Raw genomic sequence first — 14,942 nt, 5'->3', positions numbered from 1 at the left:
GAGGGAGATTGACAGTTATTTTGTGTTTCTTCCATTTGCGAATAATCGCACCAACTGTTGTCACCTTCTCACCAAGCTGCTTGGTGATGGTCTTGTAGCCCATTCCAGCCTTGTGTAGGTCTACAATCTTGTCCCTGACATCCTTGGAGAGCTCTTTGGTCTTGGCCATGTTGGATAGTTTGGAATCTGATTGATTGATTGCTTCTGTGGGCAGGTGTCTTTTATACAGGTAACAAGCTGAGATTAGGATCACTCCCGTTAAGAGTGTGCTCCTAATCTCAGCTCGTTACCTGTATAAAAGACACCTGGGAGCCAGAAATCTTTCTGATTGAGAGGGGGTCAAATACTTATTTCCCTCATTAAAATGCAAATCAATTTATAACATTTTTGACATGCGTTTTTCTGGATTTTTCTGTTGTTATTCTGTCTCTTACTGTTCAAATAAACCTATCATTAAAATTATAGACTGATCATCACTTTGTCAGTGGGCAAACGTACAAAATCAGCAGGGGATCCAATACTTCTTTCCCTCACTGTACGTTACCCGGGGGTGACTCTGCGGCGGGCCCACGCATGGATGCAGAATAGTTGGCCGTACGTGTGGCTCAACACAGGTTTCTGGGCGCAGCTGCTGGAGTACGAGTGGAGGCTCTATGGGAAGAATACAGTAAAGGTGGCCATGCCCATGCCGCCGGTGGAACCGCCCCCGTCACCATGGACACTGCGGTCATCATGGACACAGCAGTCACCGCCGCTGTTGTCCGGGTCACCGTTGTTGACGTCGTCATCTCAGACCAAGAGGTTGAAGAAGGGTAGAATCGTAAGGAAATGGTAGGGAGGGAAAGTTTGCTTCTCTGTATGAAGATGTGCAGGGAAAACGTACTGCCCTACTGCCTGAGGGTGTAAACCAGGAAAGCAAATTGCCTTGATTTGGTGACGGAAATAGGAACACCTTCCTAATATTGAGTTGCACCCCATTTTGCCCTCAGAACAGCCTGAATTCGTCTGGGCAGGGAATCTACAAGGTGTCGAAAGTGTTCCACAGGGATGCTGGCACATGTTGACTCCAATGCTTCCCACAGTTGTGTCAAGTTGGCCTTTGAGTGGTGGATCATTCTTGATACACACAGGAAACTGTTGAGCGTGAAAAACCAAGCAGTGTTGTAGTTCTTGACAGAGTCAAACCGGTGCGCCTGGCACATACTACCATACCCCATTCAAAGGCACTTAAATATTTTGTCTTGTCCATTTACCCTCTGAATGGCACACATACACAATCCATGTCTCAATTGTCTCAATGCTTAAAAATCCTTCTTTAACCTGTCTCCTCCCTTTCATCTACACTGATTGAAGTGGATTTAACAGGTTACATCAATAAGGGATCAAAACTTTCACCTGGATTCACCTCATCAGTCTATGTCATGGAAAGAGCAGGTGTTCCTAATGTTTTGTACACTCAGTGTATACAGTGGGGGAAAAAAGTATTTAGTCAGCCACCAATTGTGCAAGTTCTCCCACTTAAAAAGATGAGAGAGGCCTGTAATTTTCATCATAGGTACACATCAACTATGACAGACAAATTGAGAAGAAAAAAATCCAGAAAATCACTTGTAGGATTTTTAATGAATTTATTTGCAAATTATGGTGGAAAATAAGTATTTGGTCAATAACAAAAGTTTCTCAATACTTTGTTATATACCCTTTGTTGGCAATGACACAGGTCAAACGTTTTCTGTAAGTCTTCACAAGGTTTTCACACACTGTTGCTGGTATTTTGGCCCATTCCTCCATGCAGATCTCCTCTAGAGCAGTGATGTTTTGGGGCTGTCGCTGGGCAACACGGACTTTCAACTCCCTCCAAAGATTTTCTATGGGGTTGAGATCTGGAGACTGGCTAGGCCACTCCAGGACCTTGAAATGCTTCTTACGAAGCCACTCCTTCGTTGACCGGCCGGTGTGTTTGGGATCATTGTCATGCTGAAAGACCCAGCCACGTTTCATCTTCAATGCCCTTGCTGATGGAAGGAGGTTTTCACTCAAAATCTCACGATACATGGCCCCATTCATTCTTTCCTTTACACGGATCAGTCGTCCTGGTCCCTTTGCAGAAAAACAGCCCCAAAGCATGATGTTTCCACACCCATGCTTCACAGTAGGTATGGTGTTCTTTGGATGCAACTCAGCATTCTTTGTCCTCCAAACACGACGAGTTGAGTTTTTACCAAAAAGTTATATTTTGGTTTTATCTGACCATATGACATTCTCCCAATCCTCTTCTGGATCATCCAAATGCACTCTAGCAAACTTCAGACGGGCCTGGACATGTACTGGCTTAAGCAGGGGGACACGTCTGGCACTGCAGGATTTGTGTCCCTGACGGCGTAGTGTGTTACTGATGGTAGGCTTTGTTACTTTGGTCCCAGCTCTCTGCAGGTCATTCACTAGGTCCCCCCGTGTGGTTCTGGGATTTTTGCTCACCGTTCTTGTGATCATTTTGACCCCACGGGGTGAGATCTTGCGTGGAGCCCCAGATCGAGGGAGATTATCAGTGGTCTTGTATGTCTTCCATTTCCTAATAATTGCTCCCACAGTTGATTTCTTCAAACCAAGCTGCTTACCTATTGCAGATTCAGTCTTCCCAGCCTGGTGCAGGTCTACCATTTTTTTTCTGGTGTCCTTTGACAGCTCTTTGGTCTTGGCCATAGTGGAGTTTGGAGTGTGACTGTTTGAGGTTGTGGACAGGTGTCTTTTATACTGATAACAAGTTCAAACAGGTGCCATTAATACAGGTAACGAGTGGAGGACAGAGGAGCCTCTTAAAGAAGTTACAGGTCTGTGAGAGCCAGAAATCTTGCTTGTTTTTAGGTGACCAAATACTTATTTTCCACCATAATTTGCAAATAAATTCATTAAAAATCCTACAATGTGATTTTCTGGATTTTTTTTCCTCAATTTGTCTGTCATAGTTGACGTGTACCTATGATGAAAATAACAGGCCTCTCTCATCTTTTTAAGTGGGAGAACTTGCACAATTGGTGGCTGACTAAATACTTTTTTTCCCCACTGTATATGTTATGCACGGCAGTGCTACAGTAGCAGCAAGAGTAGGCCTATGGGTCACTAACTATATACAATTTGGCTGGCTAGCTAGCTAGCTATAGTATAGGTAAGAAATATTTACTAAATAATCGAAAGTAAAAACAAAAGTTACACAATAAAATAACTATAACGAGGCTATATACAGGGGGTACCGGTACTGAGTCAATGTGTGGGGGTACAGGTTAGTCGAGGTAATTGAGTTAATATGTACAGTGTAGGTAGGGGTAAAATGATTATGCATAGATAATAAACAGCGAGTAGCAGCAGCGTAAAAAAGGGGGGGGGGGGGGGGGGGGGGTCAATGCAAAATTGTCCGGGTAGCCATTTGATTAACTGTTCAGCAGTCTTATGGCTTGGGGGTAGAAGCTGTTAAGGAGCCTTTTGGACCTAGACTTGGCGTTCCGGTACCGCTTGCCGTGCAGTAGCAGAGAGAACAGTCTATGACTAGGGTGGCTGGAGTCTTAGAAAAATTGTAGGGCCTTCCTCTGACACTACCTGGTATATATGTCCTGGATGGCAGGAAGTTTGGCCCCAGTGATGTACTGGGCCGTACGCACTACGCACTGTAGCGCCTTGTGGTCGGATGATGAGCAGTTGCCATACCAGGCGGTGATGCAACCAGTCAGGATACTCTCGATGGAGGCAGCTGTTTAACTTTTTGAGGATCTGAGGACCCATGCCAAATCTTTTCAGTCTCGTGAGAATAGGTATTGTCGTGCCCTCTTCACTACTGTCTTGGTGTATTTGGACCATGATAGTTTGTTGGTGATGTGGACACCAAGGAACTTGAAGCTCTCGACCTGCTCCACTACAGCCCCATCGATGTGAATGGGGGCGTGCTCGACCCTCCTTTTCCTGTAGTCCACGATCAGCTCCTTTGTCTTGATCATGTTGAGGGAGAGGTTGTTGTCCTGGCACCACACTGCCAGGTGTCTGACCTCCTCCCTATAGGCTGTCTCATCATTGTCGGTGATCAGGCCTACCACCATTGTGTCATCGGCAAACTTAATGATGGTGTTGGAGTCATGCTTGGCCAAGCAGTCGTGGGTGAACAGGGAGTACAGGAGGGGACTAAGCACGCACCCCTGAGGGGCTCCCGTGTTGAGGATCAGCGAGGCAGATGTGTTGTTGCCTACCCTTACCACCTAGGGGCGGCCCGTCAGGAAGTCCAGGATCCAGTTGCAGAAGGAGGTGTTTAGTCCCAGGCTCCTTAGCTTAGAGATTAGCTTTGAGGGTACTATGGTGTTGAACGCTGCTGTAGTCAATGAATAGCATTCTCACATAGGTGTTATTTTTGTCCAGGTGGGAAAGGGCAGTGTGGAGTGCAGTAGAGATTGCGTCATCTGTGGATCTGTTAGAGCGGTATGCAAATTGAACTGGGTTTTGAGTTTCTGGGATGATGGTGTTGATGTGAGCCATGACCAGCCTTTCAAAGCACTTCATGGCTACAGACGTGAGTTCTACGGGTCGGTAGTCATTTAGGCAGTTTACCTTGGCGTTCTTGGGCACAGGGACTATGGTGTTCTGCTTGTAACATGTACGTATTACAGACTTAGTCAGGGACAGGTTGAACATGTCAGTGGTCAGCGCAAGCTCTGAGTACATGTCCTGGTAATCCATCTGGACCTGCGGCCTTGTGAATGTTGACCTTTTAAAGGTCTTACTCACATCGGCTACGGAGAGCGTGATCAGACAGTCATCAGGAAAAGCTGGTGCATTTATTTAGCTCATCCGGTAGGCTCGTGTCAGTGGGCAGCTCGCGGCTGGGCTTCCCTTTGTATTCCATAATAGTTTGCAAGCCCTGCCACATCTGACGAGCATCAGAGCCGGTGTAGTAGGATTCAATCTTAGTCTGTATTGAGTCTTTGCCTGTTTGATGGTTCATCGGAGGGCATATAGGGATTTCTTATAAGCGCCCGGGTTAGTGTCCCACTCCTTGAAAGGGGCAGCTCTACCCTTTAGTTCAGTGCAGATGTTGCCTGTAATCCATGGCTTCTGGTTGGGATATGTACGTACGGTCACTGTGGGGACAACGTCATCGATGCGTTTACTTATGAAGCCGGTGTCTGATGTGGTATACAAATCCCGGAACATATTCCAGTCTGTGCTAGAAAAACAGTCCTGTAGCTTAGCATCTGCGTCATCTGACCACTTCTTTATTGAGCGAGTCACTGGTACTTCCTGTTACTGTTGCTGTTACTCCTGTCCCTATTGCTGAATGCAGCCTTTTGACAGCATGAAGTTGATTTAATCCACACATGCATTAGTCCCCTCATTTGGTGATTGGCATTTAGGCTGAAACAAAGAAAAGGGAACAGACAGATCTACAGTATGTTTTAGCAGGGAAGTTGGGTAGGGTGACCTGATTTTTAACTATGAGAATCATTTTGTCAACCAGATTGTGAATCCAAAAGTGTAAGTTTGATTCTAGAGGGGGGACAATTTTTATTCTGTACAGGCTTCCTTCTTTTCCCTCTGTCAATTAGGTTAGCATTGTGGAGTAACTACAATGTTGTTGATCCATCCTCAGTTTTCGCCTATCACAGCCATTAAACTCTGTAAGGTGTCGAAAGTTGGCCTCATGGTGAAATCCCTGAGCGGTTTCCTTCCTCTCTGGCATCTGAGTTAGGGAAGACGCCTGTATTTGGACGGAGTCTGAGGACAAAAAGAAAATGTTCTCTATAGAAGAGACAGGAATGCTTATGGGGGAGGTGTTACTGTATATATTCAGAGCCATATCCCTGTAATGCTTAGAGAAGATCTTATGTCAAGTGTTATTAAAGTGTTGTGGTTGAAGGTTCACTGGCACATCTAAAGCCTTTTCTTTAGGGGTGTTGCTATAGGCCACCAAGTGCTAACAGTCAGTATCTAAATAATATGTGTGAAATGCTTGATAGTGTATGTGATATAAACAGAGAGGTCTATTTTCTTGGGGACCTGAATATTGTTTGGTTTTCATCAAGCTGTCTGCTCAAGACAAAGCTTCTCACTGCAACCAGTGCCTGTAATCTGGTTTGGGTTATTAATCAACCTACCAGGGTGTTTACAAACACTACAGGAACAAGATCATCCACATGTATTGATCACATTTTTACTAATACTGCAGAACTTTGTTCTAAAGCTGTATCCGTACCCATTGGATACAGTGATGACAGTATAGTGGCTATATCCAGGAAAGCCAAAGTTCCAAAAACTGGGCCTAAAATTGTGTATAAGAGGTCATACAATACGTTTTTAGTGATTCTTATGTTGTTGATGTAAACAATATTTGTTGGTCTGTGGGGTGCAATGAGGAGCAACCAGATGCTGCACTTGACACATTTATGAAAAAGCTTATTCCAGTTACTAATAAGCATGCACCCACTAAGAAAATGACTGTAAAAACAGTTAAATCCCCGTGGATTGATGAGGAATTGAAAAATGGTATGGTTGAGAGGTGTGAGGCAAAATGAATGGCAAGTAAGTCATACAAAAGATTTGGCTGTGACTCTTATGTGTATGATTTGTTGGTCTGATGTGATTAATAAGGAGCATCCAGACGCTGCACTTGATGAAATTGCTTCTTCCAATTATTGATAAACATGCACCTTTTAAGAAACTGATTGTTAGAACTGTAAAGGCTCCAACAACGACCAGTGAGCCATCGTACTCATGCATAAATGAACAAATAATGAAAGAAAAGCATTGTAAGTTTACATTTTGTAAAGTTTGTGTGGTAGAGTTGGAAAAATAATTGTTATCGTTCAAAAATGACAAACCTCCTGACATTGACAACTTAGATGGAAAGCTATTGAGGATGGTAGCTGACACTATAGCCACTCCTATTGGTCATATCTTTAATCTGAGCCTAGAGGCAAGTCTTTGTCCTCAGGCCTGGAGGGAAGCCAAAGTCATTCCGCTGCCCAAGAGTGGTAAAGCAGGCTTTATTGGTACTAACAGCAGACCTATCAGCTTTCTGCCAGCTATTAGCAAACTGTTGGAAAAAATGGTGTTTGACCAAATACAATGCTATTTCTCTGTAAAGAAATTAACAACAGACTTTCAGTATGCTTATAGAGAAGGGCACTCAACATGTACTGTTTACTGATGATTGGTTGAAAGAAATTGATAATAAGAAGATTGTGGGAGCTGTACTGTTAGATTTCAGTGCAGCCTTTGATATTATTATAACCTGTTGTTGAGAAAAAATATGTGTTATGGCTTTTCAACCTCTGCCATATTGTGGATTCAGAACTATCTACAGTGAGGGGGAAAAGTATTTAATCCCCTGCTGATTTTGTACGTTTGCCCACTGACAAAGAAATTATCAGTCTATAATTTTAATGGTAGGTTTATTTGAACAGTGAGAGACAGAATAACAACAACAAAATCCAGAAAAACGCATGTCAAAAATGTTATAAATTGATTTGCATTTTAATGAGGGAAATAAGTATTTGACCCCTCTGCAAAACATGACTTAGTACTTGGTGGCAAAACCCTTGTTGGCAATCACAGAGGTCAGACGTTTCTTGTAGTTGGCCACCAGGTTTGCACACATCTCAGGAGGGATTCTGTCCCACTCCTCGTTGCAGATCTTCTCCAAGTCATTAAGGTTTCGAGCCTGACGTTTGGCAACTCGAACCTTCAGCTCCCTCATCAGATTTTCTATGGGATTAAGGTCTGGAGACTGGCTAGGCCACTCCAGGACCTTAATGTGCTTCTTCTTGAGCCACTCCTTTGTTGCCTTGGCCGTGTGTTTTGGGTCATTGTCATGCTGGAATACCAATCCACGACCCATTTTCAATGCCCTGGCTTGGTTCTCACCCAACATTTGACGATACATGGCCCCGTCCATCGTCCCTTTGATGCGGTGAAGTTGTCCTGTCCCCTTAGCAGAAAAACAGCCCCAAAGCATAATGTTTCCACCTCCATGTTTGACGGTGGGGATGGTGTTCTTGGGGTCATAGGCAGCATTCCTCCTCCTCCAAACACAGCGAGTTGAGTTGATGCAAAAGAGCTCCATTTTGGTCTCACCTGACCACAACACTTTCACCCAGTTCTCCTCTGAATCATTCAGATGTTCATTGGCAAACGTCAGACGGGCATGTATATGTGCTTTCTAGAGCAGGGGGACCTTGCGGGCGCTGCAGGATTTCAGTCCTTCACTGCGTAGTGTGTTACCAATTGTTTTCTTGGTGACTATGGTCCCAGCAGCCTTGAGATCATTGACAAGATCCTCCCGTGTAGTTCTGGGCTGATTCCTCACCGTTCTCATGATCATTGCAACTCCACGAGGTGAGATCTTGCATGGAGCGCCAGGCAGAGGGAGATTGACAGTTATTTTGTGTTTCTTCCATTTGCGAATAATCACACCAACTGTTGTCACCTTCTCACCAAGCTGCTTGGCGATGGTCTTGTAGCCCATTCCAGCCTTGTGTAGGTCTACAATCTTGTCCCTGACATCCTTGGAGAGCTCTTTGGTCTTGGCCATGGTGGAGAGTTTGGAATCTGATTGATTGATTGCTTCTGTGGACAGGTGTCTTTTATACAGGTAACAAACTGAGATTAAGAGCACTCCCTTTAAGAGTGTGCTCCTAATCTCAGATCGTTACCTGTATAAAAGACACCTGGGAGCCAGAAATCTTTCTGATTGAGAGGGGGTCAAATACTTATTTCCCTCATTAAAATGCAAATCAATTCATAACATTTTTGACATGCGTTTTTCTGAAATGTTTTGTTGTTATTCTGTCTCTCACTGTTCAAATAAACCTTCCATTAAAATTATAGACTGATCATTTCTTTGTCAGTGGGCAAACGTACAAAGTGAGCAGGGGATCAAATACTTTTTTTCCCTCACTGTAATAGAACTCAGAGGGTTTTCTTTAATGGAAGCTTCTCCAATGTTAAACATGTAAAGTGTGGTGTACCGCAGGGCAGCTGTCTAGCCCATCTACTATTTTCTATTTTCACCAATGACCTGCCACTGGCATTAAACAAAGCATGTGTGTCCATGTATGCTGATGATTCAACCATTTATGCGTCAGCAACCACAGCTAATGAAGCCACTGAAACCCTTAACAAAGAGTTGCAGTCTGTTTTGGAATGGGTGGCCAGTAATAAACTGGTCCTGAACATCTCTAAAGCTAAGAGCATTGTATTTGGCACAAATCATTCCATAAGTTCTAGATCTCAGCTGAATCTGGTAATGAATGGTGTGGCTGTTGACCAAGTTGAGAAGACTAAATTACTTGGTGTTACCTTATATTGTAAACTGTCATGGTTAAAACATAGATTAAATGGTTGTGAAGATGGGGACAGGTCTGTCCATAATATAGATAATCTCAGCTTTTTTGACACCACATTCTTACAGGCTCTAGTTTTATTTTATCTTGATTATTGTCCAGTCATACAAGTGCTGCAAAGAAAGACCTAGTTAAGCTGCAGCTGGCCAAGAACAGAGCCGCACGTCTTGCTCTTCATTGTAATCAGAGGGTTAATATTAATACTATGCATGCCAGTCTCTCTTGGCTAAGAGTTGAGGAAAGACTGACTGCGTCACTTCTTGTTTTTATAGGAAACATTAATGTGTTGGAAATGTCTAATTGTTTGCATAGTCAACTTACACACAGCACTGACACACACACTTACCCCACCAGACATGCCACCAGGGGTCTTTTCAGTCCCCAGGTCCAGAACAAATTCAAGGAAACATACAGTATTATACCGAGCCATGAGTGCATGGAACTCCCTTCCGTCTTACAGTATACAGCGCAAATTGAACAGCAAACCTGGTTTCAAAAAACAAACAGTCTTTAGTATTTTTCATACAGGGTCAGAATGAGGGGGTATGTGAGTACGTTGATAGGATGGAAGATGCGTTGCACACTAATCTGGCACTAGCAGATCCTTTTAATGAAGAGGAGTAATAGGGACTGAATCTAAAGCTATGCAATTACTACCCATGCCGTTTACGATAGGTCCAGTAACAATACCCGGGCTCGTTCTCTATGGTAGCTGGTGTAGAACCGATTTTGGGTTTGGATAATCTGTGTGAAATGCCAGGGGAATGGATTCTTAAAAGGTAACAAGTTAAAGTTGGCATGACCAAACACTCCTTGCACACTCAGAAAAAAAAAACTGTGGGGGGGGTTTCAATTTCGTCAGACACTTTGGTCCGTCTTATTCGGAAATAGTTGAAGCTCTTACAGAATTAACGAAATGGAGGAGGGGTCCTCACAAGAGAATAGAGCGAAGTCAAGATTGTCAGGAAGCGTTTGTAGCATTAAATAAATAATTGTGTCAAGCGCCTTTATTAGGGAATTATAGAGTTAAAGAAACAAACAATTGTATCAAGGGCCTGCACTGGGGTAAATTACCATTTAACATTTTGTCCATGAATAGGATGGGCACTGTAGCGCAGTAGTTACGCAGAATCATGGAGGAAAAGACAGACCAGTTATGTATTGGAGTAAATCTTTAAGACTCAGTAAGGCAAGAGGAATGCCACCGTGCCTATTAGTACAAGCAACCAAAATGGTTCTGCATAACACCGCCTCGATTACTATAGGTCATAAAGTAGATTTGAAATTACGGAATTGACGCAGAAAGCGTTAAGGTGTAGTTCAATCGATGCAGTACGTTTTAATTTGGTGAACTGGTATCTGGCTGATGTATTGTATAATTTGGGCACATTACATATGAATCTCAAAGTAATAAGACATGAATGAGTGTGAAGCAAATAGTGAATATCCAACGGATATTGGTAATAATGTATACAGTAAAATGTTGGGGTAGATTAAAAAACAAAGGTTACCTTCCAGTAAGGAGAACAGAAGTTACAGTATCATGTTTTGTTTTGTCTGTAGTGAAAACTAACAAAATGTTCATTTTCTCTTCCAGGAGAGGATTGTGTGTCCCGATCTCTCCCTTTGAAATGTTTCCTGATGCCGTTGCCTTTGGAAAGCAGTTAGTGAAATTCTGTAGTTCTGTAAAGTATAAAGGTACCCGGATACTTTTGGTCATGTAGTGTATATATTTCTCCCTGTCTCTAAATGTACATTCTGCCAGTGTCTGATTGTGCCAAATTGAGGGTCTTAAATTCGAGTCATAGACTCAACATGAAGCACTAGGGACTGTCATGGTAATTTTGGGGTTGGATAATTTATTAATAGTTCTAAGAAATGCGAGAAGGAGAGACAGAGCGCTGCCCTAAACTGTGAGGAGAGCACGAAGGGAGTGGAGGGTGAACTACTCATCCTGCAGGTGGTTTCTGAAACTAATTAAATATTTTTAAGAATAGGGAGTGTTTCTTCCCAGGAAAATGTATATTTTCATGTCCTCTGAGAGGGAGGTTATCCGAAAACCCACTATAGATTGCAGCTTGGGCAATGCTAACCATAATTGGGACATTGTTGGTATGGGCTTTGTTTTACCATGCTATCAAAACCCTAATGTTAAAGCGCATAAATACATATGGCTTGTCAGACGCTAGAGTCCTACTAATTACTTACAAGGCTCATAGGATGAGGACACCCGAGGATGAGGATGCAGAAGAGGGTGTGAGTAAGCTGTCTCTGATGAGCTGAAGCGAATGGGAGAAGCCTTGATAAAAGTGAGAGGGAATCCAACAGGGATCTCATATTCATGGAGCACAGTGAAGATCTAACATAGAATCGGCCTAGAACAGATTGGATGGATGGTGCTTGCCCAATCTCATTATCATCAAAGGTTGTGTGAAATTATTAAACATGTATTTTCTCTCATCCCTGTTCAAGTCAATATATTTCTAGGTGGTGTGTAACAAAATTGAATGGCAACTTATTGCCATTGGACAAAAAATTTACACAATTGCAAATACCACTCAAATGGACGCCAAATGGTGCAAAACATATTGCAAATGGTATATGGCAAATGCCAGAGTAATAATTCAAAAATCCTAAGGGGGGCGTGCGCGCTCCACCGTCGGACAGTATATTGCAAATGGACACCAAAGTCAAATCTCAAGGGTGAAATGACCAATTATAAAAACTTTTGGCGATTTTGTGTCAATTATACATTACTAAAGAACCGTATGGATATAGACTTGTCTTATTTTATGCAAGTTTGTCCATAAGGCCTATGTTATGTCCATATCAGGCGTATTATTATGCAAATGGTCAAAATGTCAACTTGTCGCATATTATACTCCAAATGGGCAAAGTGTCCACTTGTCACATATGATCATAGGAAGTCGGGTTCCGAACCCAAAAGTCACAGAACCATGTCCAAACGGCATATATAATGTCCAAATGGCATATGAAATGTCCAAATGGCATATGTAAGTATTGAAAATCCAGAAAATACAATTTTAGGATTTTTTATGAATTTATTTGCAAATTATGGTGGAAAATAAGTATTTGGTCAATAACAAAAGTTTCTCAATACTTTGTTATATACCCTTTGTTGGCAATGACACAGGTCAAACGTTTTCTGTAAGTCTTCACAAGGTTTACACACACTGTTGTTGGTATTTTGGCCCATTCCTCCATGCAGATCTCACCATGCAGTGATGTTTTGGGGCTGTCGCTGGGCAACACGGACTTTCAACTCCCTCCAAAGATTTTCTATGGGGTTGAGATCTGGAGACTGGCTAGGCCACTCCAGGACCTTGAAATGCTTCTTACGAAGCCACTCCTTCGTTGCCCGGGCGGTGTGTTTGGGATCATTGTCATGCTGAAAGACCCAGCCACGTTTCATCTTCAATGACCTTGATGATGGAAGGAGATTTTCATTCAAAATCTCACGATACATGGCCCCATTCATTCTTTCCTTTACACGGATCAATCGTCCTGGTCCCTTTGCAGAAAAACAGCCCCAAAGCATGATGTTTCCACCCCCATGCTTCACAGTAGGTATGGTGTTCTTTGGATGCAACTCAGCATTCTTTGTCCTCCAAACACGACGAGTTGAGTTTTTACCAAAAAGTTATATTTTGGTTTCATCTGACCATATGACATTCTCCCAATCCTCTTCTGGATCATCCAAATGCACTCTAGCAAACTTCAGATGGGCCTGGACATGTACTGGCTTAAGCAGGGGGACACATCTTTCACTGCAGGATTTGAGTCCCTGGCGGCGTAGTGTGTTACTGATGGTAGGCTTTGTTACTTTGGTCCCAGATCTCTGCAAGTCATTCTCTAGGTCCCCCCGTGTGGTTCTGGGATTTTTGCTCACCGTTCTTGTGATCATTTTGAACCCACGGGGTGAGATCTTGCGTGGAGCCCCAGATCGAGGGAGATTATCAGTGGTCTTGTATGTCTTCCATTTCCTAATAATTGCTCCCACAGTTGATTTCTTCAAACCAAGCTGCTTACCTATTGCAGATTCAGTCTTCCCAGCCTGGTGCAGGTCTACAATTTTGTTTCTGGTGTCCTTTGACAGCTCTTTGGTCTTGGCCATAGTGGAGTTTGGAGTGTGACTGTTTGAGGTTGTGGACAGGTGTATTTTATGCTGATAACAAGTTCAAACAGGTGCCATTAATACAGGTAACGAGTGGAGGACAGAGGAGCCTCTTAAAGAAGAAGTTACAGGTCTGTGAGAGCCAGAAATCTTTCTTGTTTGTAGGTGACCAAATACTTATTTTCCACCATAATTTGCAAATAAATTCATTAAAAATCCTACAATGTGATTTTCTGGAGAAAAAAATTCTCAATTTGTCTGTCATAGTTGACGTGTACCTATGATGAAACTTACAGGCCTCTCTCATCTTTTTAAGTGGGAGAACTTGCACAATTGGTGGCTGACTAAATACTTTTTTTCCCCCACTGTACAGTGGCCTGCGAAAGTATTCATCCACCTTGGTATTTTTCCTAATTTGCTGCCTTACAACCTGGAATTAAAATTGATTTTTTGGGGGTTTGTATAATTTGATTTACACAACATGCCTACCACATTGAAGATGCAAAATCTTTGGATTGAGGTCTGGGCTTTGACTAGGCCATTCCAATACATTTAAATGTTTCCCCTTAAACCACTTGAGTATTGCTTTATCAGTATGCTTAGGGTCATTGTCCTGCTGGAAGGTGAACCTCCGTCCCAGTCTCAAATCTCTGGAAGACTGAAACAGGTTTCCCTCAAGAATTACCCTCTATTTAGCGCCATCCATCATTCCTTCAATTTTGACCAGTTTCCCAGTCCCTACTGATGAAAAACATCCCCACAGCATGATGCTGCCACCACCATGCTTCACTGTGGGGATGGTGTTCTCAGGGTGATGAGAGGTGTTGGGTTTGCTCTAGACATAGCGTTTTCCTTGATGGCCAAAAAGCTAAATTCTCAAGTCTCATCTGACCAGAGTACCTTCTTCTATATGTATGGGGAGTCTCCCACATGCCTTTTGGCGAACACCAAACGTGTTTGCTTATTTTTATCTTTAAGCAATGGCTTTTTTCTGGCCACTCTTACGTGAAGCCCAGTTCTGTGGAGTGTACGGCTTAAAGTGGTCCTATGGACAGATAATCCAATCTTCGCTGTGGAGCTTTGCAGCTCCTTCAGGGTTATGTTTGGTCTCTTTTTTGCCTCTCTGATTAATGCCCTCCTTGCCTGGTCCGTGAGTTTTGGTGGGCGGTCCTCTCTTGACAGATTTGTTGTGGTGCCATATTCTTTCAATTTTTTAATAATGGATTTAATGGTGCTCCGTGGGATGTTCAAAGTTTCGGATATTTTTTTATAACCCTGATCTGTACTTCTCCACAACTTTGTACCTGACCTGTTTGGAGAGCTCCTTGGTCTTCATGGTGCCGCTTGCTTGGTGGTGCCCCTTGCTTAATGGTGTTGCAGACTTTGGGGCCTTTCAGAACAGGTGTATATATTCTGAGATCATGTGG

General features: G+C 43.0%; 1 protein-coding gene across 1 annotated transcript in view; it reads left to right on the top strand.

The window, feature by feature from the left end:
* Positions 1-577: 577 nt before the first annotated feature.
* The window catches only part of LOC311145005 (actin filament-associated protein 1-like 2), a gene marked incomplete at its 5' end in the record, with an annotated part of 78,281 nt that continues 63,916 nt past the window's right edge, over positions 578-14,942 (top strand). Inside the window, one exon of the mRNA XM_084181218.1 lies at positions 578-820. Coding sequence (XP_084037344.1) covers positions 578-820 — 243 coding nt within the window. The remainder of the gene's footprint in view (positions 821-14,942) is intronic.

This window comes from Coregonus lavaretus (assembly GCF_964263955.1).
Source record: "Coregonus lavaretus genome assembly, chromosome: 17".
Lineage (NCBI taxonomy): Eukaryota > Metazoa > Chordata > Actinopteri > Salmoniformes > Salmonidae > Coregonus > Coregonus lavaretus.
The sequence above is the reverse complement of the archived record's forward strand: the minus strand, read 5'-3'. Positions and strand labels throughout refer to the sequence as shown.